At 48.6% G+C, this 25,521-nt stretch overlaps 1 protein-coding gene across 4 annotated transcripts in view; it reads left to right on the top strand.

Moving 5' to 3' along the window:
- SBNO2 (strawberry notch homolog 2) overlaps positions 1-25,521 on the top strand; it is a 324,007-nt gene that overhangs the window by 271,021 nt on the left and 27,465 nt on the right. For all 4 annotated transcript variants that reach the window (XM_078669941.1, XM_078669940.1, XM_078669942.1 and 1 more), the window contains 14 exons: positions 1,236-1,326; positions 3,142-3,285; positions 4,992-5,109; positions 6,571-6,676; positions 6,971-7,124; positions 10,094-10,270; positions 11,456-11,553; positions 11,791-11,873; positions 12,300-12,503; positions 12,869-13,047; positions 18,127-18,258; positions 18,763-18,898; positions 19,654-19,766; positions 21,049-21,120. In XM_078669941.1, coding sequence (XP_078526067.1) covers positions 1,236-1,326; positions 3,142-3,285; positions 4,992-5,109; positions 6,571-6,676; positions 6,971-7,124; positions 10,094-10,270; positions 11,456-11,553; positions 11,791-11,873; positions 12,300-12,503; positions 12,869-13,047; positions 18,127-18,258; positions 18,763-18,898; positions 19,654-19,766; positions 21,049-21,120 — 1,807 coding nt within the window. The remainder of the gene's footprint in view (positions 1-1,235; positions 1,327-3,141; positions 3,286-4,991; positions 5,110-6,570; positions 6,677-6,970; positions 7,125-10,093; positions 10,271-11,455; positions 11,554-11,790; positions 11,874-12,299; positions 12,504-12,868; positions 13,048-18,126; positions 18,259-18,762; positions 18,899-19,653; positions 19,767-21,048; positions 21,121-25,521) is intronic.

Genomic DNA, 25,521 nt, shown 5'->3' on the forward strand with positions numbered 1-25,521 from the left:
TTAACAGAAAAACACAAAATAGAAGAGCGGCACATTAACAGAAAAACACAAAATAGAAGAGCGACACATTAACAGAAAAACACAAAATAGAAGAGCGACACATTAACAGAAAAACACAAAATAGAAGAGCGACACATTAACAGAAAAACACAAAATAGAAGAGCGACACATTAACAGAAAAACACAAAATAGAAGAGCGACACATTAACAGAAAAACTCAAAATAGAAGAGCAACACATTAACAGAAAAACACAAAATAGAAGAGCGGCACATTAACAGAAAAACACAAAATAGAAGAGCGACACATTAACAGAAAAACACAAAATAGAAGAGCGACACATTAACAGAAAAACACAAAATAGAAGAGCGACACATTAACAGAAAAACACAAAATAGAAGTGCGACACATTAACAGAAAAACACAAAATAGAAGAGCGACACATTAACAGAAAAACACAAAATAGAAGAGCGACACATTAACAGAAAAACACAAAATAGAAGAGCGACACATTAACAGAAAAACACAAAATAGAAGAGCAACACATTAACACAAAAACACAAAATAGAAGAGCGACACATATTAACAGAAAAACACAAAATAGAAGTGTGACACATTAACAGAAAAACACAAAATAGAAGAGCGGCACATTAACAGAAAAACACAAAATAGAAGAGCGACACATTAACAGAAAAACACAAAATAGAAGAGCGACACATTAACAGAAAAACACTTAATAGAAGAGCGACACATTAACAGAAAAACACAAAATAGAAGAGCGACACATTACAGTGCAGGACAATCTTAGTCTTCAGAGTCCTTCGAAGTATTAGAGTTGGAGCAGAGTGCGGCGTACAACTGTGCCTCATCATTAGGGGCAGTGCACAGGCACATCACCTCCAGAAGTGATTCCCTCCAGAACCTCTTACCTGGATGTTGCTTCCCTCATACATCTTCTGCAGGTTTCGCCATGCAGGGAAGGCACATCGAGTTATCCCTGGGGTCCCTGTCCCATAGGTACCCCCTTGTCTTATCTCACCCTCTGTATGTGGCACTATGCCAAGATTCCACATTGAGTGATGCCCAGAGCACAGGTTGCTTTGGTGCCTTCTCACCCGTATCTCCGTCTCCTGGTGGCACCATGCCACAATTGCACATTGAGTGATACCAAGTGTTCTGGGCATCTCAATGCACCTTCTCGGCACTGCTCTCATGCCTCCTTGATTCTTCTTTGCAGGTTCAGTGTCTCCAATGATCTGAAGTACGACGCGGAACGAGACCTGAAGGACATTAATGCAGCCGGAATCCCTGTCCATGCTCTAAATAAGGTATGACAACGCAGACATCACATCTGCGGGCATTGACCAGTCCTATGTGGCACCTCAGGGCATGTATACTAATTCCAGGAGGCACTGTTAACATCTCAAGGTGTATTGACTAATCCTGGGTGGCACTGGTGGCGGCATCCTGGGCACATGGGCTGTTTCTGAGGGACACAGTTGTCACATTTTGGTGCACAGACTAAACCTTGAATGCTCTGGTTGAAGGTCTGGGTGCAGGATAATCCCAGGATGCACTGGAAACACCTTAGGACTTATAAACGGATTTTAGGGGTCCTGAAGGCACCAATGGGATATAGACTTAATACTGGGGCCACTGTCAGGACCACTGGGTGCATGGACTAATCTTGAGGGGTCCAGTGCCACTTCCTGGCATATAAACTAATTCTGGGGTTCATTAGCGGCACCTCTGGGGACATTGAGTAAGACAGAAAAACACTGGTGGCATCTCTGGACTTAAAGACTTGGGGGCACTGATAGGACAAAATAAAATGATGAACGGAGTGTTGAAACTTTGCAAACACTCTCCCCCAGTCACAGATTTGGGTGGGTCCAAACTGGGGTGGCGTAGTGAGCAAAAGGATAGTGGTTTTAACCCAGATCTGTGACTGGGGGTGCATGTTTGCAATGTTCAGCATTCCTTCTTCATCTTTTTGTTGCAATGGGTACTGACCGGACTTCTGGGAGCATAGATTAATCATGAGGGGCACCTACACCACCTTAGGATGCATGAACAACTCCTGGTGAGCATAACTTCAGGTGCAGACAATTTCTGGGTGCATTGAATGCACCTCTGAGCACATGGGCTAAACCTGGGGGCGTCAAAAGCATTTCTGGCACACAAGCGAGCGCTGGGAAGAACTGGCAGCACCTCCTGGTGCATACACTAATTCTGCGGGCCGCCAACATAGGCTGATCCTGGTTGCACTGGTGGCACGTCTGGTGCATAGACGAATCCTGAGTGGCACTGCCTTTACCTCTGTGTAAATAGACTACTCCTGGGGGTGGCAGAACTTCTGGGTACATTGGTGCCACCTTCGGGTGCCTAAACCAATCCTAGGGTGCTCTGCCAACACCTCTGGGCATATAAACTAATGTCAGAGTGCACTGGCATCACCTCTGGGGGCACCGGCTAATCCTGGGTGCGTACTACTGAGGTGGTGTTACATGTTGTGCCCTTAAGGAGCATTGACTGTGCTTAGGGACTTAAAAAGATATTTGCATCTGAGGGCCACAGACTTCTCCATTAGTCTAACTGCAAGTCTGCCTGTTGTCTCCACCTGTCTAGGTCTACATACTGTGGGACCAAAGGTGGAGCTGACAGAAGGCTAAGCCCAGCAGGCTGTGTCTGGGGATGTGGTTGTTGGAGGGACAAAGTATGATTTTATGGCATCCCTGCACTCCGTTCAGTCCTTCTATGGACCACGGTGCCAGGAAATTAACTCTGGAGCGCAAGGGAAGTGCAGTTTTAAGGTCTGATGTTGGGTATCTGATGTCCTAGACGAGAGCTGACTTGGACACTGGCTGCAGTTTAACATGGCAGCAGTGGGTGAGGGAGGCTGGTCTGAGGGGGTGTCGCAGAGGAGGGCAGCTGCGTGCCAGATCTCTTGTGGGCAAGCTATGCCCCTGGGAGTGCTGCTGTGGATGACACACACTCTAGGGAGCGGTGCAGCGGGTGAGGGCAGCCTTCATGATTGATGCTGGAGACGGGGGCTGCAGGGTAAGGAATTCCCGGGTATTGGCAGTGTGACTATTCACCCTACAGGGTGAGACTTCATCATATTCTGTATATTTTTTCTACAGATAAAATATGGCAACACAGCTACCTCAGAGGGAGTCCTCTTCGCCACCTATTCTGCCCTGATTGGTGAGAGCCAGGCCGGAGGGCAGCACCGGACCCGCATTAAGCAGATCTTGGACTGGTGTGGAGAAAACTTCAATGGAGTCGTATCCTTTGGGCTGCTTGGCCTTGTCTGATTCTCAACCTTTTAACTTGTGGTAAGGGAGGGGTGACTGGTGTGGTGCAAAATGGGGAGGGGCGCGCAGGCACAGCAGTACCTGTTTGGACATTACTGCCTCTCCAGTGGTGCAGCAATACCTGCCTTGACATTCCTGCATCTGTGCGGACGCAGGAGGACCTGTCTGGACATTACTACATCTGTGCGGGGTCAGGAGTATCTGTCTTGATGTTACTGCATCGGTGCGACTGCAGGAGTACATGTCTTAACGTTATTGCATCTGCACAAGTGCATGAGTACCTGTCAGGATGTTACTGCATCTGCAAGGGTGCAAAAGTACCTATCTGGACATTACTGCATCTCCGCGGGCGCAGGAGTACCTGTCTGGACATTACTACATCTCTGTGGGTGCCGGAGTACCAGTCTTAACATTACTGTACCTGTCTGGACTTTACTGCACCTACTCTGGCGCAGGAGTACCTGTCTGGATGTTACTGCATCTGCACGGGCGCAGGAGTACCTGTCTGGATATTACTGCATCTCCGCAGACGCAGGAGTACTTGTCTGGACATTACTGCATCTGCGCAGGTGCAGGAGTACGTTTCGGGACGTTACTGAATTTCCGTGGGCGAAGGAGTAACTGTCTGGACCTCACTGCATCTGCGCAGTCGCAGGAGTACCTGTCTGGACATTACTGCATCTCAGCGAACGCAGGAGTACCTGTCTGGACAGTACTGTATCTCTGCGGTCGCAGGACTAACTGTGTGGACATTACTGCATCTCCGCTGACGCAGGAGTACCTGTCTGGACAGGTCTGTATCTCTGCGGTTGCAGGACTACCTGTCTGGACATTACTGCATCTCCCCAGACGCAGGAGTACCTGTCTGGACATTATTACACCTGAGCAGGTGCAGGAGGACCTGTCTGGATATTACTTCATCTCTGGGCGCAGGAGTACCTGTCTGAGCATTACAGTACCTGTCTGGACGTCACTGCATATCTGCGGGCCCAGGAATACCTGTCTGAGCATTACAATACCTGCCTGGACGTCGCTGCATCTGCGCGGGCGCAGGCGTACCTGTCTGGACAATACTGGATCTCTGCGGGCGCAGGAGTACCTGTCTGAGCATTACAGTACCTGTCTTGACGTCGCTGCATTTGCATGGGTGCAGGCGTACCTGTCTGGGCATTATTGGATCTCTGCGGGCGCAGGAGTACCTTTGAGCATTACAGTACCTGTCTGGACGTCCCTGTATCTGCTCGGGTGCAGGAGTACCTGTCTGGACAGTGCCGCATCTCTGCGGTCGCAGATGTACTTGTCTGGACATTACTGAATCTCTGTGGCGACCTGGCTCAGACCAGTGCTCTGCACGGGGAGGCCAGCCTGATACAGAAAAGCTGCACCAACGCCACAACCCTGGTTCAGTCAGAAGAGATCTGAAGCTGTACCTCGTTGAGGAACACATCACAACATGTACCAGTCACTTCCGTTCTTTTAACTGTGCGCTTCCCGTCGGATGGAAAAGTACTTTTTTTTGCACAGCAAGTATGAGTGTACTGCTTGTCAGATTAAGATAGTTTTTATTTTTCTAGCCTGTATTTGTATTCAGCGTTCTCCTTCATTTTCTGGTTCATGTTTTTCATTGTTTTCCCTTTCGTTTTATACCTTGTTCTCCTTAATCTTCTTTTTCCTAGATTGTATTTGATGAATGCCACAAAGCCAAAAATGCCAGTTCTACAAAAATGGGTAAAGCGGTGCTTGATCTTCAGAACAAGCTGCCCCTGGCAAGGGTGGTGTATGCTAGTGCCACAGGTAAGTCATGCAACTGGCTTAGTTATTCTGCTGGTGTCCCAGAGTGAAGCAAGAGCACCACACCAACACCCCCAAAGTGAGGCAGACACCACGTAGCAGCATTCCTAGAGCAAGACAGCAGCCGCACACCAACAGCGAACCATTCACAAAGTGATAAATTAACCCCACACCAACACTCCTAGAGGGAGCACCCAGCACAACAACACAAAACGTCTAGAGTGAGACACCAGGCACACGCCAACACCCAGCAGCCCCCAAGTGCGACAGCACCCGACACTCCCAGAACTTTACAGTAGCCCCACACCAACACTCCCAGAGTGAGGCAGCAGCAGAACCCCAATAAAGAACACTCCCAGAGTGAGACAGCAGCCGAACCCCAATAAAGAACACTCCCAGAGTGAGACAGCTGCCCCACGACAACACCCAACTCTCACAAAGTGAGGCAGCAGCCGCACACTAACATCCCACACACCCAGAGGAGCAGAGCTCTGGTGTCAGGGGGTCTTGAGCTTCCCCCCGATGCTCTATTGACTACAGCCGCTCCATTCTGGGATATTTGTAGCTTCAGAAGGAGAACCCTCCTCAAAAAGCAGTTTGTCTTTTTCTTGACCGAGTTCATAGTCCCACCTTGACATTGAAGTAAAGCCTCTGGCACTCAGTGGCCTCATCCAATGAACCTGCCTCGCTGCCCCATCACTGGTTACCCTTTCTTTGTGCCAGGACAGTCTCACTGGCCCTGTTGGTGGGTATTTTACCAGCAGCCATAATGTACTCGACTGGATAACAGCATTGAACTTGTAGGTGTTTCTGCGATAACTTCATGTTGGAGATTTATTGTCTATTTAGAAGAAATAAATCATTAGTTATTCAGATGTTGAATAAACACATGCGTTTTTAGATGTTTCCTGAAACTCGCAAGTGCGGGGGAAGTTCTGGTGAATGTTGGTAGAGCGTTCCATAGTATCGAGGCTGCTCCAGGGAGGGGCTGGTGTAAGGCTTCAGATGTTCTGTACCGCGGATCCTCCAGGTGTAGAGGGCTCCTGCTTCTCAGATGTTTCTATCTTCCTGATAGTGCAAGTCGATTGGTGGAGTACAGAGGAGGATGCATGTCGATCTCTGGGTGCATCATGCATCCACTTTAAATGTAATCTTTGCTGCTCTTGGAAGCCAGTGAAGCTCTCGGACGAGGGATGTTATTTTGACAATGTTTCTTGGGTTGAAAGGGAGGTAAGCCGTAGGCTGAATGAAGGATGCTTTGATAGGGTTTTATGATGTTATTTATGTGAAGGAAGAAAGCTTGTGTACTAAACCCAGCGATGTGTTTGAGTTAACAAGAGTTGGATCGAATCCTCCAGTTCTTTGAGTTCATCTCTTGAGTTGAGTAGATTTAGTTTTTTATGTTCGAGAGGGTTAATGCTCTCCAGCCTGCAGCTGATTTCTTACCTTTGTCTCACATCGTAGGTGCCTCTGAACCAAAAAACATGATTTACATGAGCCGTTTGGGGATTTGGGGTGAGGGCACTCCGTTTAGGACATTCGATGAGTTCCTTCACGCCATCGAGAAGAGGTGAGTCTTTGCTTTTATATGTTTGCCTGTGGGTTTTCTGCTGTCTCATTGGCTCTGTCATTTTGTCCACAATCATTAGTCAACCAATAGTCACTATCTTCATGGGGGAGTCTGGCTCGGTGTGATGCTTCCGAGAGCCCAGCGCTCCGGGAGGTGGGCCCATATGGGGCTTGAATGCCAGCACTGGCGAGGTCGGTCTGAGCTTTCTCGACCCCATCATTCGGGTCTTTTGTAGCCTGGGGTGTTCCGCAGTTTAATGGTATTTTGCTTGTTTCTTGGCCTTCTCTTCCACAGGGGTGTTGGCGCGATGGAGATTGTTGCAATGGACATGAAAGTCAACGGAATGTACATCGCTCGGCAGCTCAGCTTCTCTGGAGTCACCTTCCAGATAGAAGAGATCCCACTCGAGGAGGAGTACAAACAGGCGTACAACAAGGCAGCGCTGCTGGTGAGCATGTGCCTTTCACTTTCCCTAACTCCTCCCATGTCTCAGTGCTCTCTCCTGCTGCCAGCGATCTGTGTGCGTCGCATCAGCACTAGATGGAAACCGTGCCCTTCTCATGTCTCAGCTCCTCTTCCCTCTCTCCTGCTGCCTGCGACCTGTGTGCGTCGCCTGACCACTAGATGGGAACCGTGCCCATCCCATGTCTCAGCGCCTCTTCCCTCTCTCCTGCTGCCTGCGACCTGTGTGCGTCGCCTGACCACTAGATGGGAACCGTGCCCATCCCATGTCTTAGTCCCTCTTCACTCTCTCCTGCTGCCTGCGATCTGTGTGCTTCGCATCAGCACTAGATGGAAACCGTGCCCTTCTCATGTCTCAGCTCCTCTTCCCTCTCTCCTGCTGCCTGCGACCTGTGTGCGTCGAATGAGCACTAGATGGGAACCGTGCCCATCCCATGTCTTAGTCCCTCTTCACTCTCTCCTGCTGCCTGCGATCTGTGTGCTTCGCATCAGCACTAGATGGAAACCGTGCCCTTCTCATGTCTCAGCGCCTCTTCACTCTCTCCTGCTGCCCGCGACCTGTGTGCGTCGAATGAGCACTAGATGGGAACCGTACCAATCCCATGCCTCAGCGCCTCTTCACTCTTTCCTGCTGCCTGCTTCTTTATTTTCAAGTTGGCAGCGGGTTTTCAATTTTCAAGAGATCTTATTCAGTTAAAAACAGGGGAGCTGCATTTAAACAGCCCAAGCGCCAACAATAAGGTGCAATAAGACGTGTCCACCGCCGGCTGGCGGGTGGGAGCTGATTTTTGTCCCACGTACGGCTGTTTTGAATATTTACCAAACAGAAGTGCAGACTACTGGTTTTAAGAACCGAATCTACATTGACTGAATAAGATCTCTTGAAAATTGAAAACCCGCTGCCAACTTGAAAATAAAGAAGAATAATACGAGAAAGCCCTGATGAGAACTTGCCAAATGCCAGAGCGAGTTCGAAACGCGTCGGCAATAGCAGAAAGGAATTGGCAATAGGAGAAAGGATTCAAGTTTATTTATCAGACAATTGCAAATTTGTATTTGTTACAATTCATTTTGTTTTCTTTTCCTTACTGCAAATAGCTTCATTGCTTAATACTACATAACGACTGATGCTTCTCGTATGACCGTATTTGTATATTTATGTACACTAAATGATTGGATGTCATTTTGTCATATGTATTTTTGTTAAAATTCTTTGTCAAATGTTTTTGTATAAATTGTATGTACGTAGTGTTTTTCTCATGCAACCAATGCTTTAACTTAATGAGATTTATATGAAAAAGTAAATGGTTTAAATAAATTCGACCATACAAATCATAACAAGGATTTGGTTTGTTGCTTAAAATATAGCTATCAAAAATCGCAGGGCCGGCATTTCTCTTTTTATTAATTCTTCTCATGTCTCAGCGCACTTCACTCTTTCCTGCTGTCTGTGACCTGTGTGTGTCGAATGAGCACTAGATGGGAACCGTGCCCCTCTCATGTCTCAGCTCCTCTTCACTCTCTCCTGCTGCCTGCGACCTGTGTTCATCGCATGAACATTAGATGGGAACCGTGCCAATCCCATGTCTCAGCGCCTCTTCACTCTTTCCTGCTGCCTGCGACCTGTGCGCGTCGCATGAGCACTAGATGGGGACTGTGCCCATCCCATGTCTTAGTCCCTCTTCACTCTCTCCTGCTGCCTGCGACCTGTGTGCATCGCATGAGCACTAGATGGGAACTGTGCCCTTCCCATGTCTGAGTCCCTCTTCACTCTCTCCTGCTGCCTGCGACCTGTGGCCGTCGCATGAGCACTAGATGGGAACTGTGCCCTTCCCATGTCTGAGTCCCTCTTCACTCTCTCCTGCTGCCTGCGACCTGTGGCCGTCGCATGAGCACTAGATGGGAACTGTGCCCATCCCATGTGTCAGTCCCTCTTCACTCTCTCCTGCTGCCTGCGATCTGTATACTTCACATGAGCATTCGATGGAAACTTTGCCCTTCTCATGTCTCAGCGCCTCTTCACTCTCTCCTTCTGCCTGCGACTTGTGTGCATCGCATGAGCCCTAGATGGGAACCGTGCCCATCCCATGTCTCTGTTCCTCTTCACTCTTTCCTGCTGCCTGCGCCCTGTACATTGCATAAGCACTAGATGGGAACCGTGCTCTTATCATGACTTTGTAGCGCTTCACTGTTTTCTGCATTCTGGTACAGGCTGTGTGTTGTGATGAGTATTACTGATGCATGTCTTGTGTATTGTAGTGGACACTACTGTTGTACACTCATTGTGGTGTGCTAAAATGCCAGACACCGAGAGTTGTGGCAGGCATGGTAATTGCTGAGGTGTTTTGGGGTTTGCCAGCATGTACTGTGTATTGCAGTGTACATTGCTGATATACTCATTGTAGTGTTGTGTTAGCTATTACTGACGTGGTCATCAGAGAGGTGGTGTGGGCTTCAGCAGGAAGAGCTGTGTGTTGTGATGGCTGTTCCTGGTGTACTACTGTTTGCCGCACACGGAGAGTTGTGACAAACATTGTAGACCTGGTCATCAGAGAGGTGGTGTGGGCTTCAGCAGGAAGAGCCGTGCGTTGTGATGGGTGTTAAAGGGGTACTACTGTCTGCTGCACATTGAGAGCTGTGGCAAACATTGCAGGCCTGGTCATTGGAGAGGTGGTGTGGGCTTCAGCAGGCAGAGCTGTGTGTTGTGATGGGTGATCCTGGTGTACTACTGTCTGCTGCACACTGAGAGCTGTGGCAAACATTGCAGGCCTGGTCATTGGAGAGGTGGTGTGGGCTTCAGCAGGCAGAGCTGTGTGTTGTGATGGGTGTTACTTGTGTACTAATGTTTGCCACACACTGAGAGTTGTGGCAATCATTGCGGACATGGTCATGCATTATTGCCACATGCTGTGTGCTTTAGTGGAGTTAACAGACATGCTCATTATGTTGTTGCAGTGGGCAGAGGCGCTCACAGTCTTCCAGCAGGCAGCTGACCTCATTGGCCTGGAGTCCCGCAAGTCCTTGTGGGGTCAGTTCTGGTCAGCCCATCAGCGCTTCTTCAAGTACCTCTGCATCGCTGCCAAAGTAAGACGTCTGGTGGCCTTGGCCAAACAACATCTGGCCAAGGACAAGGTGAGAGTCATCATTTTTTTAGGTTTGGCTTGACAGTGCATGTTTTTGAAGACTTAGGGGCTGATTTCAATACAGTTCGGACATCATTCCGACCGTATCGGCTTGGGAATTTTTTCCGACCGACTCAGATTGGGAGTCCGACCGACCGATTACGATGCATCCGGATGCTTCCAGATACTATTCGCTCGGACTTCCATTGACTTCAATGAGAGCCTATGTTCCGACCGTTGCCTAGGCTCCCATTGACGAAAGGGGTGGCTGGGGAAAATCGGGCGCCCTGTGGTGGGCACCCCCTGGTGCATGCCACACTGTCTATGGCTGGTAAGGGTGGACCCCTGGGTACAGATGGCACGATTCATAAAAGCTGTCCGAATCCAGTATCTTAATCAGTCATTTGGAAACGCGGCCCATAGAGATGTACGAGTCTGCTCCGTATAGCTCGGTCATTCCAAATGCCATCGGGTTCGGATTAGGTTATTCCTAACGCCTAACTCACATTGTAATTGATCGGTCAGAAACCTTTCCGATTCAGTGGGAAAGACATGTTCCCGATCTGAGTCGGGCGGAGCAAATGCTGTTAGGAGGCCTTCCATACCGCATCAGAATCGGCCCCTAAGTGTTACTAATTTTTAACAATACTAGAGAGCGGGCTTTAACTCCACCTTATGACTGTGGGGTCAACTTTAGGTCCAACCTTTCTGTACTTCTCCTAGTCAGAGACAACATTGCTTATCACTGCATTGCTCTGGCTTTTAACATAGTTTTCTGCTTTTCTTGGTCACAGATTGCGAATGACAGAGGAAAGACTTAACAACTTTTATAGCTTAGCCTGGCCATCTTGCCCTGCGCCCCCCCTCCTTGAGCTAGTTTCAGGTCTCATGGTTCATAGGAGTACATTTTTTGCAAGTAAATAGTTTGATTGTGTATTCTCTCAGTTCAGAATGCCTTACTCTGAGTTTGCTGGGTGGAGAATCTGCTTGTCGTTGAGGTTGATGGTAAATGTCCTGTGGTCCTTGTGCTGTCTTCCAAGTCTTTAATACTGAGGGCAGGTGGACAGATATACCTTTAACAGCATTGTGTAATAATTTCTATGATCACACAATGATATCTGGTAGGGTTCAGCGGCCTGGTGGGTGCTCAGAGGCCGACCCTCACCATGTGCTTTGTCTTTCTCTTTGCTCGCAGTGCATCGTCATTGGTCTTCAGTCCACAGGAGAGGCGCGCACCCGTGAGGTCCTGGATGAGAACGACGGGCAGCTCAGCTGCTTTGTGTCTGCTGCCGAGTACGTAGGCTCTCACTTGCTCTGTGTAAAGGTGGTGGGGTTCTGGGCAGGCAGAGGCGGGGTCTGCAGATGGTGCTCTGGCCAACATGATGTTCATCCACACTGCAATGAACAAATTGTTGCCCCAGGAATGTCCTCTTTGCAGCTTTGGGGACACTGAACTGTGGGGATTTCCTAACTTTGGGGATGACTGATAGTCTCTAGGCCACAGAACTAAAATGTGCAACTTCCTTTCAGGGGCGTCTTTCTGTCATTAATTCAAAAGCACTTTCCACTGACAAAGAAAAAGCGAGAGAAAGGAGCGGCAACAAAACGGAAACGTAAGTGATCTCTCGCTTTCCCAGCTTCTGACGTGCCACTGAGCTTAGTTTGTCGTTTCTCATCAGTCAGCCGCCTCCTTTGTCCTTGCGCACTGCTGCTCATGTCTCTATCCTTCCTGTTAATCCTTTTAAGGATTCCTGCTGTCCCTCTGTGTCTACCCTGGTGAGCTTTCTACGGGGGTCCCGCTTAAATAAAATGCTTGACTCTTTCCTTGTCGCACACCGTGGCATGATTGTTGTGTTTATGGAATCTCTCCGTCACAGGTGTGTTGGATTAGTGCCTCCTCATGCCAGACTTCCATGTATGTCTGATTTCTGTTTATTCAGGGTGTCCTTGTAGGGGCCGGTATCACTAAAATGCAGAGCATAACTGAGTCAGCCAGGATGCCCTATGGACACCTTGGTTTACGAGTCTCTTTTTTGCAGGGCGTCAGAAGGTGCGAGGTGCAAAGGTGCTGAAAGGTGGCTTCGAGCTGAGCTCTGGGGTGATCAAAATCAGCGACGACAGCAGCAGTGACTCCGAGCTGGGGATGGACAGTGATTTCAACTCCTCACCAGAATCGCTCTTTGACAATGACGACGTCATCTTCGTGGATCACACCGTGAATGGGTGCAGCCTGGAGGAACCAGGTAACACACGCTGCTGGTGAGGTAGGGGTGTGTGAGAAGAGGAGACCAATGTGACTTGAATCACACAGATAACAGCTGACTTAGAGGAGCCAGCTATTGCCTGCAGCTCGTTGACGGTCTAAGTTGGGGGGTTTACAGCATTAGCTCTGATAGAAATGGAATTTGGGTGCCCCATTTATACACGTACAGGGATTGTGGAACACCTACTCTAGTAGGAGTAGAGGTAAACTGTCCTAGGGGGAGAGCGCCTCCCTGACCATGGCTGCTATGGGTCATTCTTTGAGGAATGGCTGGGGGTGGAGGGGTTAGTGGGTTGCACATCTGCTTTTGGACTCCTAATGTGACTTATTTCCTCTACCCTGCAGCCAGACTGCCAACGCAGAGTTTTCAAAAGGACTTCTACTCGTTGCCTGGCACATTGGAGCATGTGGAGCGGATGAAGCAGGATCTCATCACGAAGGTGAAGGAGCTGGGCAAGGACCTGCCTCTCAACACCCTGGACGAGCTCATCGATCAGTTCGGGGGTCCCGATTACGTGGCAGAGGTGAGCTCCTTGCTGAGCCCAGGGGCCATCTTCTCCTGGTACTGGGCATCTCACTCCTAAGTGGGTCTGTAATTAGATCATAGGGTCCTTGTAGCGCAGACTACCTTTACCCAGGGCCGCGGTGTCTTTGTAGAGCAGACTGCCTTTACCCAGGGCTGCGTCATCCTTGTAGAACAGACTGCCTTTACCAAGGGCTGCAGTGTCCTTGTAGAGCAGACTGCCTTTACCAAGGGCTGTGGTGTCTTTGTAGAGCAGACTGCCTTTACTCATGTCCGCGGTGTCCTTGTAGAGCAGACTGCCTTTACTCGTGTCAGCGGTGTCCTTGTAGAGCAGACTGCCTTTAACCAGGGCCGCAGTGTTCTTGTACAGCAGACGGCCTTTACCCAGGGCTGCGGGTCCTTGTAGAGCTGACTGCCTTTACCCAGGGCTGCGGTGTCTTTGTAGAGCAGACTGCCTTTACCCATTGCTGGCTGCGTCCTTGTAGAGCAGAGTGGCTTCATCCAGGGTCGCGGTGTCTTTTGTAGAGCAGACGGCCTTTACCCAGGGCTGCGGTGCCCTTGTAGCGCAGACTGCGTTTAACCTGAGCTGCGGCGTCCTTGTAGAGCAGAATGCCTTTACCGAGGGCTGCGGTGTCCTTGTAGAGCAGAATGCCTTTACCCAGGGCCGCGGTCTCCTTGTAGCGCAGACTGCCTTTACCTAGGGCTGAGACGTCCTTGTATCGCAGACTGCGTTTAACTAGAGTCGCGGTTTCCTTGTAGCGCAGACTGCTTTTACCCATGTCTGCGGTGTCCTTGTAGCGCAGACTGCCTTTACCCAGGGCTGCGGTGTCCTTGTAGCGCAGACTGCCTTTACCTAGGGCTGAGACGTCCTTGTATCGCAGACTGCGTTTAACTAGAGTCGCGGTTTCCTTGTAGCGCAGACTGCTTTTACCCATGTCTGCGGTGTCCTTGTAGCGCAGACTGCCTTTACCCATGTCCGCGGTGTCCTTGTAGCGCAGACTGCCTTTACCAAGTGCTGTGGTTTCCTTGTAGAGCAGACGGCCTTTATCAAGTGCTGCGGTGTCCTTGTAGAGCAGACGGCCTTTATCAAGTGCTGCGGTGTCCTTGTAGAGCAGACAGCCTTTATCAAGTGCTGCGGTGTCCTTGTAGAGCAGACGGCCTTTATCAAGTGCTGCGGTGTCCTTGTAGAGCAGACGGCCTTTATCAAGTGCTGTGGTGTCCTTGTAGAGCAGACGGCCTTTATCAAGTGCTGCGGTGTCCTTGTAGAGCAGACAGCCTTTATCAAGTGCTGCGGTGTCCTTGTAGAGCAGACGGCCTTTATCAAGTGCTGCGGTGTCCTTGTAGAGCAGACGGCCTTTATCAAGTGCTGTGGTGTCCTTGTAGAGCAGACGGCCTTTATCAAGTGCTGCGGTGTCCTTGTAGAGCAGACAGCCTTTATCAAGTGCTGTGGTGTCCTTGTTGTAAGTATAGAGCAAGGTATCCATGTGAGGTCATTAACCAGGGATCTGCCCCCCTTGGCCTTCCTGTCAGATCAGGCCAGGCCTTTGGTGAATCCCCAGGAAAGTATTGCTCACCTCTTCAATGGGGCTTTTGCTGTCACTGCGAGGACAGACGCTTCTACCAAATGCACTTGTTGTTCCCAGGCAGAGGTGTATTTAATTTTGCAACACACCAAAGAGGCTTGGTTAGAAAACAAATCTAGGCTCCCTGTTGAATTGGAATTGTGAGTGCAATAGTGGTTTACCTTTGTCTGTAGCTGCTTTGTAGTCCAACTTGGGAAACTCTGCTCATAAAAGAAAGTGGGCATTTCCAAAAGGGACAGGCTACTGGGGCTTCCACAGTGACAGTGTGCTCCTAATCTGGTCGCGGCGGGGACTTGCTGGTCTTGTCCTGCTTTTGCATATTATGCACAAAGGGACTCTTGGCTTCAAGGCACTACTTAGGGGTGACCTATATAATGTGAAAAGTAGCTTTTGCGCAGTGTCATTATGGGTTTTCCTTGACGTGCTTGGTGCAGTGGGGCTACCGCCATTCAGACTGCCTCGGCTTCAACATCAAATACGGAAAGGGTACCTGCCCTATAGATTTAGACAGAAAGGCCTAGGAGAGGTCCAATGTATTAATATAGGAACACCTAAACCCAGGCAAATTACACCACAAATACAGATTTATTCATTTTATATCAGAATTTATTTTTCATGAGTAAATATTTTGAACTGCCTTTCATTGCAGATACATAAATATGATTTATAGGATAACCTACACCATAATAAATAGACACAATAATAAAAATAAATATAAACAGTGGTTCAAATTCCGCTCTGACATATCATCTACATTCATACAACAATCATTCACAAATCATACAACACCAAGCAATGATGGTTATGAATAACAAAGGGACCGATGGTTCGAGGTCCAGGTTGGTTCTGAGAGTTCCTGGGTGGGAACAAGCGCCAACGCGCGTTTCGGTGTATGGCCCCGTCCGGGGCTACACCTTCATCAGGGCACAGTGAGAGGACGGAAGGGGAACCACAATCAGGTAGGATTTCTGGTTTATCACAGGTTGTGCAGTCTATCTTGAGAGGGCACAGTTACTATCAGCTTGCGTCGGCTAACGAAGGTTCCTTCTTTAGCCATTCCATCACCCGTGGAGACCGCCGACTGGAAAACACGACCCGACCCAACTTCAACTTCGTCGCTGGTTACCGCAACCAGAAAATGCCAGGACGTACATAGATGCCAAACATTAGATGGGCCGTTCCATACTTTTGGACACCCTCCGGGTGCCTATTTAATCCTGTACCAGCCGGCGGCGCCCCCCCTTCCCCGAGAATCCATTGAGGAGAGCATCACCTGTTATCACCGGGTCTCCCGTGCTTTCATCTTGTCGTAGGATCCTATCAGCCCCTTCTTTCCCGTGCATGCCCCTGGGGCATTTCCTTTGCCTTGCCAAACAGAAATGCCACGGTGAATTTTCTGCCTTTTCCCGACGCAAGCTGATAGTAACTGTGCCCTCTCAAGATAGACTGCACAACCTGTGATAAACCAGAAATCCTACCTGATTGTGGTTCCCCTTCCGTCCTCTCACTGTGCCCTGATGAAGGTGTAGCCCCGGACGGGGCCATACACCGAAACGCGCGTTGGCGCTTGTTCCCACCCAGGAACTCTCAGAACCAACCTGGACCTCGAACCATCGGTCCCTTTGTTATTCATAACCATCATCGCTTGGTGTTGTATGATTTGTGAATGATTGTTGTATGAATGTAGATGATATGTCAGAGCGGAATTTGAACCACTGTTTATATTTATTTTTATTATTGTGTCTATTTATTATGGTGTAGGTTATCCTATAAATCATATTTATGTATCTGCAATGAAAGGCAGTTCAAAATATTTACTCATGAAAAATAAATTCTGATATAAAATGAATAAATCTGTATTTGTGGTGTAATTTGCCTGGGTTTAGGTGTTCCTATATTAATACATTGGACCTCTCCTAGGCCTTTCTGTCTAAATCTATAGGGCAGGTACCCTTTCCGTATTTGATGTTCTTTTCCCCGTCTACCTGCCTTAGATTGATGTGGGGTCCCCCTCTGAATTGAATGCCTCGGCTTCAACACCCCATCAGGGGTAGCAAACGCTATATAAATGCAACCCTTTTCCCTCTTCAATCCCTCCACTATCCTTTACAATCCATAGAACTGACTAACATATCCACCCCTCAAATTACTTTCCTATTTCACTGTATTAATTCACCACTAATCCTTTATGGGTTCCTGAGTAGCGTGCTACTCGCTGAAGAAGGGATTCACCACCTCATCAGGAGTAGTAAGCGCTATATAAATGCAATTACAATACCATGTGGAGAGTTCAGATCTGCACTTCAGACCCCATTTGCACTTTAATCCGCAAGTGCATCTTCTGTGCTATGTTCCTGTGGTCTTACGAGAGGTTACGTAAGATCGGTGGAAACAAGCTCATTGTTCACCATGTTTAAGGGTCAGAACAGAGGCACTGGGAGACCGCTTGGCGTTTTCTCAGTTCCTTTAATCATAATATGCCGGCAGATTCTGGTAACACAAAAGCAAAAAGTCCCAAGGAGAGGGGTGTATTTGCAGCACCTAATATCTCTCCAAGTCGGCTATGCTACAGTCTTCCTTCAAAATCCCAAACTCATTCATTTAGGACAGAGTGAATTCAAAAATATTCTCCACTATCATCCTGTAGCTTGGGCTGGCTGAAGCATGGCTGGGTCTGTATATTCAGGGTGGTTTGTGGATTCTCTGTAGATGACAGTGGCCCGGGTTCCCTGATTCTTGCGTAACACCCAGATGACTATAGGAATGAGGGTGAAGCAGGTTCAGGTACCATGCAAGGCAAATAGTAGAGCAGATCTGTCTCTCCAGGCCCAACACATAACTACGGTTTTGGGGCTGGGTCCCCTAGATCAACGGGCAGGCTTGAGTAACATCCACAGAGGGCGAAGGCAGCCTGCTTGGATACTAGACCCCTCGCTTGTTACATCCATGGATTCCGTTCACACCTGCTCCCACAACACTCCAACATGACGTACAACACATTACAGACAGCACTCACTGTGGAGCTGGGAGGGCCTCAGGGTTTAGGAAGGGGTGCATTATGCTCTGATAGTTCCAGCAGGTTGTCCTCCTGTTCAGGTAAAAGACCCTTTATCCCCCCGAACTCTTATTCAACTGAAGCCAATGACTCTTTAGCCCGACATGAGGAGGCGGCTGCCATCCTCGATTATAGTTGAGAGTAATTCTTTTTGTGAACCCCCTTCCTATCAAAGCAGCAACTCTATTGTCGTTATCACACAGAACGGAGCACTCCCTGTCTAATCACCACATGTTTGATCCAGTGGCAAAAAAACTTAAGGAAGGCAAGAAACTGTGAGCAGGGGAGTGTGGCACCGCTTTCCCAGTCCAGGCCTGGTCTTGTGGAGGAGAGTGTTGCGAGGGCTCTTGGTCCAATAGTGGTCACTCTTATGATCGAATGGTATTTCTTCTGTCCTGATTGGAATACGAGTTATTTACTTCTCTTTATTTGCTCGTTTTAGATGACTGGCAGGAAAGGACGTGTGGTTCGCCGGGCGGACGGCTCCATCACCTTTGAGTCTCGAGCAGAGCAGAGTTTGTCTATAGACAATATAAACCTCAAGGAGAAAGAGCGGTTTATGAATGGCGAGAAGGTGAGGACCGAACACCCCTTGGAGTCCTTGGATGAGCGTGGGGCGTGAGTGCCTGTAAGAGCCCAGAGCATGAATGTGTGGTAGAGTAAGGCGCATTAGTTCTTGGGAGAGCTTGAGTTTGTGGCAGAGCCCAGAGCGTGAGTGCATGCTGAAGCACATGGAGAGAGTGCATGACCAAACATCCTTTTAAAAGATATGTAGGGAGCAGTGTGTGTTAGTTTCTGGAAAGTAAGAGCTCCAGGATACCCTTGCGGGTGATAGTGCGCCCTACAAATGCACATAAGTGCCACGTGACTGGAGAATCAAACAGCAAGCTGGCATCCGAGCAGCTGTCCTCGGCTAGGGAGCAGCCAGAGGACTATTGTGAAGCATTACTAGCAATTCATGCGTGTATTCATTTGTTCATTCATATAGAAATAGAATGCTATTATCTAAACTTACCTCACCCTTGCCAGCTCTGTTCACTTTTCTCTAGCTTCTAACTGAACCCTTTCCTTCTCTCAGCTAGTTGCAATAATCTCAGAAGCTTCGAGTTCGGGTATCTCCTTGCAGGCCGACCGCCGGGTGCCAAACCAGAGGCGTCGAGTGCACATGACCCTGGAGCTACCGTGGAGCGCGGACAGAGCCATACAGCAGTTTGGTAAGTCTGTGAGTTCCCTTGCAGAGCTGTCGTTTACTCTCATGTTCGTTCCCTCATTTGAAAACCAGGAAACTTTTTTAACAAAATGAGTGCTGCGGGTAGTAAACCACAAACCGCATCTCAAAAACATCTTTGGGATCGCATTCCTGTATGATCGTTGCATTTACTTGGAAGTTAGTATTTTCTGTCGACTTGGAAATATAAAGTAAGTTTTTTCATACTTTGAAACGTACAGTTTGCTACATGGAATGTGGTGTTTAATCGTCTCAGTTAATTGGAATCATTGGTTTAAGGCCTGCCACTGCCCAGACATTTGCAGTTCATTCCAAACCTTGGGCTAAGAGATGTGCCTTTGCCTGGCTAGAAATGCTCGGGTTCATTTGAGCGTTTCGTTGTGATGGCGTCCTTGCAGTGTGCTTGTATGCACACTTGATCGCTAGCTTCGAGTGCCTCCGTATAGCTACTTCATTCCAACTTTTAGCTGCGTTCATTTGTCATTTTCCATGACTAGTCATTTAGTGTTTGGTCATTTTGTTTCTTCATTTTAACTTTTTAAAATGCTTTTTTAAGTAAATCCAATTTTTTCCAAGGGATTCATTCCTTCCAGATCTGTGTGCTAAAGTCTTTCCAGCTCATAGGTGCAGGGAAACGAGCGCCTCCCTTTCTAGGGGGTTGTACTTGTGTTTATTTTTCTCAGCTCCTGAATGTGAACTTCTTTACAGCTGTTCACTGAGTTTTATCATCTCTCACTTCAGGTCGAACTCACCGCTCCAACCAGGTATCTGCCCCAGAGTACGTCTTCCTGATCTCCGAGCTGGCGGGAGAGCGGAGGTTCGCTTCTATTGTAGCAAAGCGCCTGGAGAGCCTTGTAAGTTCTTCCATTATAAGCCTGCTGCTGTTTCTGACATATTGCGTTATGCCGTGAGTGCTGACTGTTTTCAGCCACCTTTTGACGCATATCTGCTTCTCTCATACTGTGGACTTTCAAACCTACTTCATGCTTACGACTTTCTGGCCACCTTTGTGATTATGACACATAACATTAGAAATTTCCACTTTTCTCTCTAAAGCTCTTTTACGCCATTCCTTCCCACTGGTCAACTTCATTTGCATTTAGGCAACTCACTTCCTTTCCTTATCACTATCTTTTTTCCCTTCTCAGTGCTTTTTGGCTTAGCTTCCTAAGAGTGATTGTGTGTGTGTGTGTGTGTGTATGTAGCTGTCTCATTCCCTCCTTTTCTCTGTGTGTTTCCATAGCATCTTTCCTTCATGTATGTTTGATGGATTGCCTGCTTCTTTCAATTAACTTTGTTTCACCTTCTTATCCTGTGTCCTCTTGCCAGTGTTGCTTTCTTCCATTCACCGTGAGCGTACTCTTGCACCTTTCATTGCAGTGTTTGCTGTCTTTTTACTTCCATTCTCTGTGTGAGTGGGCTCCTTGCTTGTCTCCTTACCTGTCTATGTGTGGCTGCCTGTTTTCTTTCGTTCGTGGTGTGGTTCCTTGCTAGTTTCTTTCCATTCTCTGTGTGATTGGGTAGTTGCTCAATTTTCTTCTTCCTGGTTGCTTGCTTCCTTTACTTCTGTATAAAGCTCTCTCGATTCTTCCTTCTCTGTGTGTGTGGTGCTTTGCTTCCTTCTCCTCACTGGGTTGTGGATTGATTTTTTCCTTCCACTCTTTGTGGGGTTGGTTAGTTGTTTACTTTTCTTCTCTGTGGTTGCTTGCTTCCTTTCCTTCAGTGTGTGGTTCCATCAATGACTTTTTCTCTATGCTTCTCCCTTTAGGCTGCTTTTCCCTCTATCTCTCTCTCTCTCTCCCCTCCTGTGTGCTGCTTCCTCTATTTTATTCCTTTCTTCTTTTTTTGCCATCAGTCTTTCTCTTAACCTCTCTCTTCTAGTCCTTTGCTGTGTAACTGCTTCTCATTCTTTGCCTTTCCTTCTGGGTCTCTCTTTCACAGACTATGAATCTTTCTCTCATCAGGTCTTTTTTTCCTTCCTTGTCTTGGCTCTTTTTTCCAGATTTCATCCTTCTCTCTCTCCCTCAGTCGGTGGCTCTTTTTCTTTCTTGTCTTGTTCCTGCCTCTGTAATTCTTAGTGGTGGTGCTTTCCTTCCTTTGCGGGGGTCTTCACAGATCTGCTTTCTCTTTCAATAGGGTGCCTTAACACATGGGGACCGTCGTGCAACGGAGTCCCGGGACTTCAGCAAGTACAACTTTGAGAATAAGGTATGTGTGGGAATCTGCATTGTAACAACAATGATTTCTCTTTCAGGAGTCTGGACCACAGAGTTTACTTTATTGATCTCCTGAATCTATGGCATTTAGAACTCTAAGGGCTTGTGCCTCCTCAACAGACACGCTAGACCCCCAACCCGCACACACACAAAGCCTGCACACACCGTCTCCTCATGCACTGCATTCAGCCGCCTCACACACTGCCTCCACACTCACAAAGTGTCCACACCTAAACACAGTCTGTGCAATCTCCTGCACAAAACCTCCTCACGCCCCACCTCCAGTCTCCTCACACACCACCGGCACAGCCGCCTCACACACCACCGGCACAGCCGCCTCACACACCACCTCCACAGCCTCCTCACGCCCCACCTCCACAGCCTCCTCACACACCACCTGCACAGCCTCCTCACACACCACCGGCACAGCCTCCTCACGCCCCACCTCCACAGCCTCCTCACGCCCCACCTCCACAGCCTCCTCACGCCCCACCTCCAGTCTCCTCACACACCACCGGCACAGCCTCCTCACGCCCCACCTCCACAGCCTCCTCACACACCACCTCCACCGCCTCCTCACACACCACCTCCACAGCCTCCTCACACACCACCTCCACAGCCTCCTCACACACCACCTCCACCGCCTCCTCACACACCACCTCCACACTCACAAAGCCTCCACATCTAAACACTGTCTGTGCACACTTCCTCCAACCAGATTTTGCTTACACAAAGACTTCACACACACACGCTCCTTGTACACCACCTCCAAGCACACAAAGCCTTCACACCTAAATGCATACACAGTCTTTGCACACAATGACTCCACTCAGTGTTCATATACACAAAGCCTCTGTGTATAGACACAATCTTCTCATGCACTGCTCCATGCAAAGAAAACCTCCAAATGTAAATACACGTACATACACATACTGCTTGCACAATCTTTGTGTACACAGTCTCTACACACAGTCTCCTCACACATTACTTCACACCTAAATACTCATTCACTCTGTGCACACACCACCCCAACACAGTCTTTGTTATCCAGTATTGGGGTATCTTTCATAGATTCACATGCCTGAATCATTCCCCGTCGTCGAGGCGGGAGTCCCACGGTAAATAAAAAAGCAGTGCCAAAAGCACTTTGCAGTAGTAGGCCCTAGAAAAAAGGCCTGAGGCCTATATTATAGTAGCCTATCTACCTCCTTATGCTAAAAGACCCAAAGTCTTTGCTCCAACCAATCAGCTCACAGCACCCTCTAGAACCTTCCCTGCAGAGCCAGCTCTCCTCAGATTTTCACCGCACGTCGTGTGGAAGGGAGTCTCCCTGAGTCTTGACTCAGTTTTTTCTTCACCTTGTTCAGACCCTGCAGAACATGTGAGAAGAAGAGGGTCCATGTGGATGACTTACACAAGGACTGCATTTATTGCCTATATCCCAAGCATGAGGCAAAGACCTGTAAGATCTGTGTTACCTTCCCTGCCAAGACCTTAAGGGATAGGGAGGCCAGAGTCCTTTTGTGGCTTAAATCCTCTTCCAAGGATGATGATGACAGAGCCTCTACCTCTAGCAAGAGGGCGAGGTCTCAAGAGGATAAGATAAGTGAGGGGAGAAAGCATGTTAAGGCCTCCCACTCTACTTCAGGCTCTTCACAGAGATCCAAACATTCTGTCTCTGGAGCCTCAGCCACCAACGATCCGGCAAAGAAAACAGTGAGTAAGACTTCTACTGTCTCCTCTCCAGTTACCACTGTCTCCACTTCAACCTCTTCTTCTATGGATATGATATCCACTACGTCTATCACTACACCTATTGTGTCTACTAAAATCAGTATCGTGACAAAAAGAACTCTCGTAGACGACTCGTCGACGAAGACGTCGTCATCATCAAAAAACTCGTCATCTAAGAAGAGCCCGTCGACGAAGTCGGCGACGCCGCCGTCGACGACTGTCTCGTCGACGAAGAAAGCATCAACGTCTATCCCGTCGACGACGAGCCCGTCATTGGTTGCCTCGTCGACGACCGTCCCGTCGACGGTGGCCCCATCGACGACGAGTCCATCGACGATTGTCCCGTCGACGTCCAGCCCGTCGACGACAGCCCCGTCGACGGCAAGCCTATCGTCGACGATGCCCTCGTCGTCGATCTCGTCGACGATAAATCCGTCGACGACGACATCTTTTCAACAAATGGATGCGCCTTGGTCTCCGGGGTCATCAAGGTCGATGGAACCAGCTTTATTAAGACCTGCCACTGGGAATCAGGCCTTTTGTACGCCAATAGCGACAAAAAACTTTCAACTAGTGTCTTTTAAGAGGCAACAAGGTTCATACATATCTCCACTTATGCCTTCTCATCTTCTGGAAACCTATGCGGACGATGAAGAAGATGACTATGAGGATGATGATGATGAGGGTGCTTTTGGTGTGGCACGTCATCCATCCGAGCTTGTCATCAAGTGCCAAGATGATGATGAGGAGGATTCATACGCTGAGCACTATTACCAAGGGGATATCATAGTGCCTCATTCATTGGATCATCAGAGAAGGCCTAGAGTCCCGGAAGTCACTCAGTTGCCGCCTAATTTGATACAGGATTTACAGGCTATGCTGGCGGATTACAAACAGCGTTTTCCTCCGCAAGTACCTCAATCTGACACGGTAGCTCCTCCTCGGCAACAGCCACCGGCTTCTCCAATTGTGGACACTACGCAACCGGTCTTGCCTCCACAACCTCTGGATTCATCATCAGAAGAGGAGGTAGAAGATGGAGAGTTGCCTAACATTCCTTCATCGGACCCATGGGATGAATATGTTATACCCATGCCGTCCCCTCCGACTCCACAACCTTCAGATTCACCGCCTGAAGATGTAGGTGGTTTTCACAACCTGATGCAGAGGGCATCAACCAGGTTTAAGCTCCCTGTTACAGTGGAGCAAACGGAGTGTTTTCTCCATGACTTTAAAGAGGAAACAAGGAAGATATCTAGAGCCATTCCCATAATTGAGTTTATTTGGAAGGAAGGCATAAAGATAATGGAAAACCCTGCATCTGTGCCTGCTGTGTTACCCAGAATAGAAAAGAAATATCGTGCCCCGCTTTCTAGTCCGGCGTGTCTTATTGGCCATCCACGCCCGGATTCGGTAATCTCTCAAGCGGCGCAGCAAAGGTCAAAGAACCCAGCTACCCCTATTTCTACTCCACCAGATAAAGAGGGACGAAGATTAGACCTTATTGGGAAGAAGTTCTCCACTATGGCTGCAGCATCCATCAGGATAGCAAATTCAATGGCGATTATTGGACGCTACGATCGCCAAATGTGGTCGGAGATGGCTAGATTCATAGAGCTATTGCCAGAGGACTCAAGGCAAGAAGCCAGGAAAGTTTTAATGGAAGGAGAGCGGGCAGCGGAAGAATCCATCGACTGCGCTCTAGATATGGCGAATACGAACTTCAGGCAGTTGGCTGGAGCAGCCGTCCTGAGACGTCAAGGGTGGTTAAAAGCCACTACGTTTCGTCCGGAGGTTCAGTTGAAAATTCTGGACATGGCTTATGACGGAAAGTCTCTCTTTGGAAAACATGTCGATGAGGCTCTCCAGACGATTAAAACTGACACGGATACCGCAAAGTCGCTAGGATCCTTACAATATAAAAGAGGTGCGTTCAGAGGAGCTAGAGGACGAGGTTATTCTTCCAGGGGAAGTTATTACCAACAAGGCAGACAGTATCAACCACAATACCGTCAAAACTACCAGTCTGCTTACAGACAATCTGGATCGGCTGGTTTCTCTCGTCAAGGAGGAAGAAGGCGCGCAAACAACCAAGGACGAGACAGTCACAAGAAACAGTGAGAGCAATTGGGCGCCACCTCCAACCCCTTACCTTCCCGTGGGCGCGAAAATATCTGCTTTTCAACAACAATGGCAGAATATAACATCGGATCGGTGGGTGTTAGACTTGATCCAACATGGTCACACCCTAGAGTTCATCACCAAACCTCCACCAACTCCGCCCAGGGGCCCCCCTCCCCCTCGTCTTCACCTATTGTTCAAGGAGGTTCAAGCTATGCTACTCAAGAACGCAGTAGAGAAGGTTCCAATCCATCAGAGAGGGACGGGTTTCTATTCCCGTTTTTTCCTCATAAAAAAGAAAACCGGGGAATGGCGACCGATCCTAGACCTGCGCAATCTGAACAAATATCTCAAGAAGCAGGGATTTCGAATGGTCACCCTCTCGGACATTCTCAGTTGCCTCAACGAGGGAGATTACATGGCCTCCTTGGACATGGAAGACGCATACTTCCACATCCCAATCCACCCAAACCATCGGAAGTACCTCCGTTTCACTGTGGCAGGCGCCCATTATCAATTCAAAGTTCTCCCATTCGGC

This window comes from Lissotriton helveticus, chromosome 12 (genome assembly GCF_964261635.1).
Source record: "Lissotriton helveticus chromosome 12, aLisHel1.1, whole genome shotgun sequence".
Taxonomy (NCBI): Eukaryota; Metazoa; Chordata; class Amphibia; order Caudata; family Salamandridae; genus Lissotriton; species Lissotriton helveticus.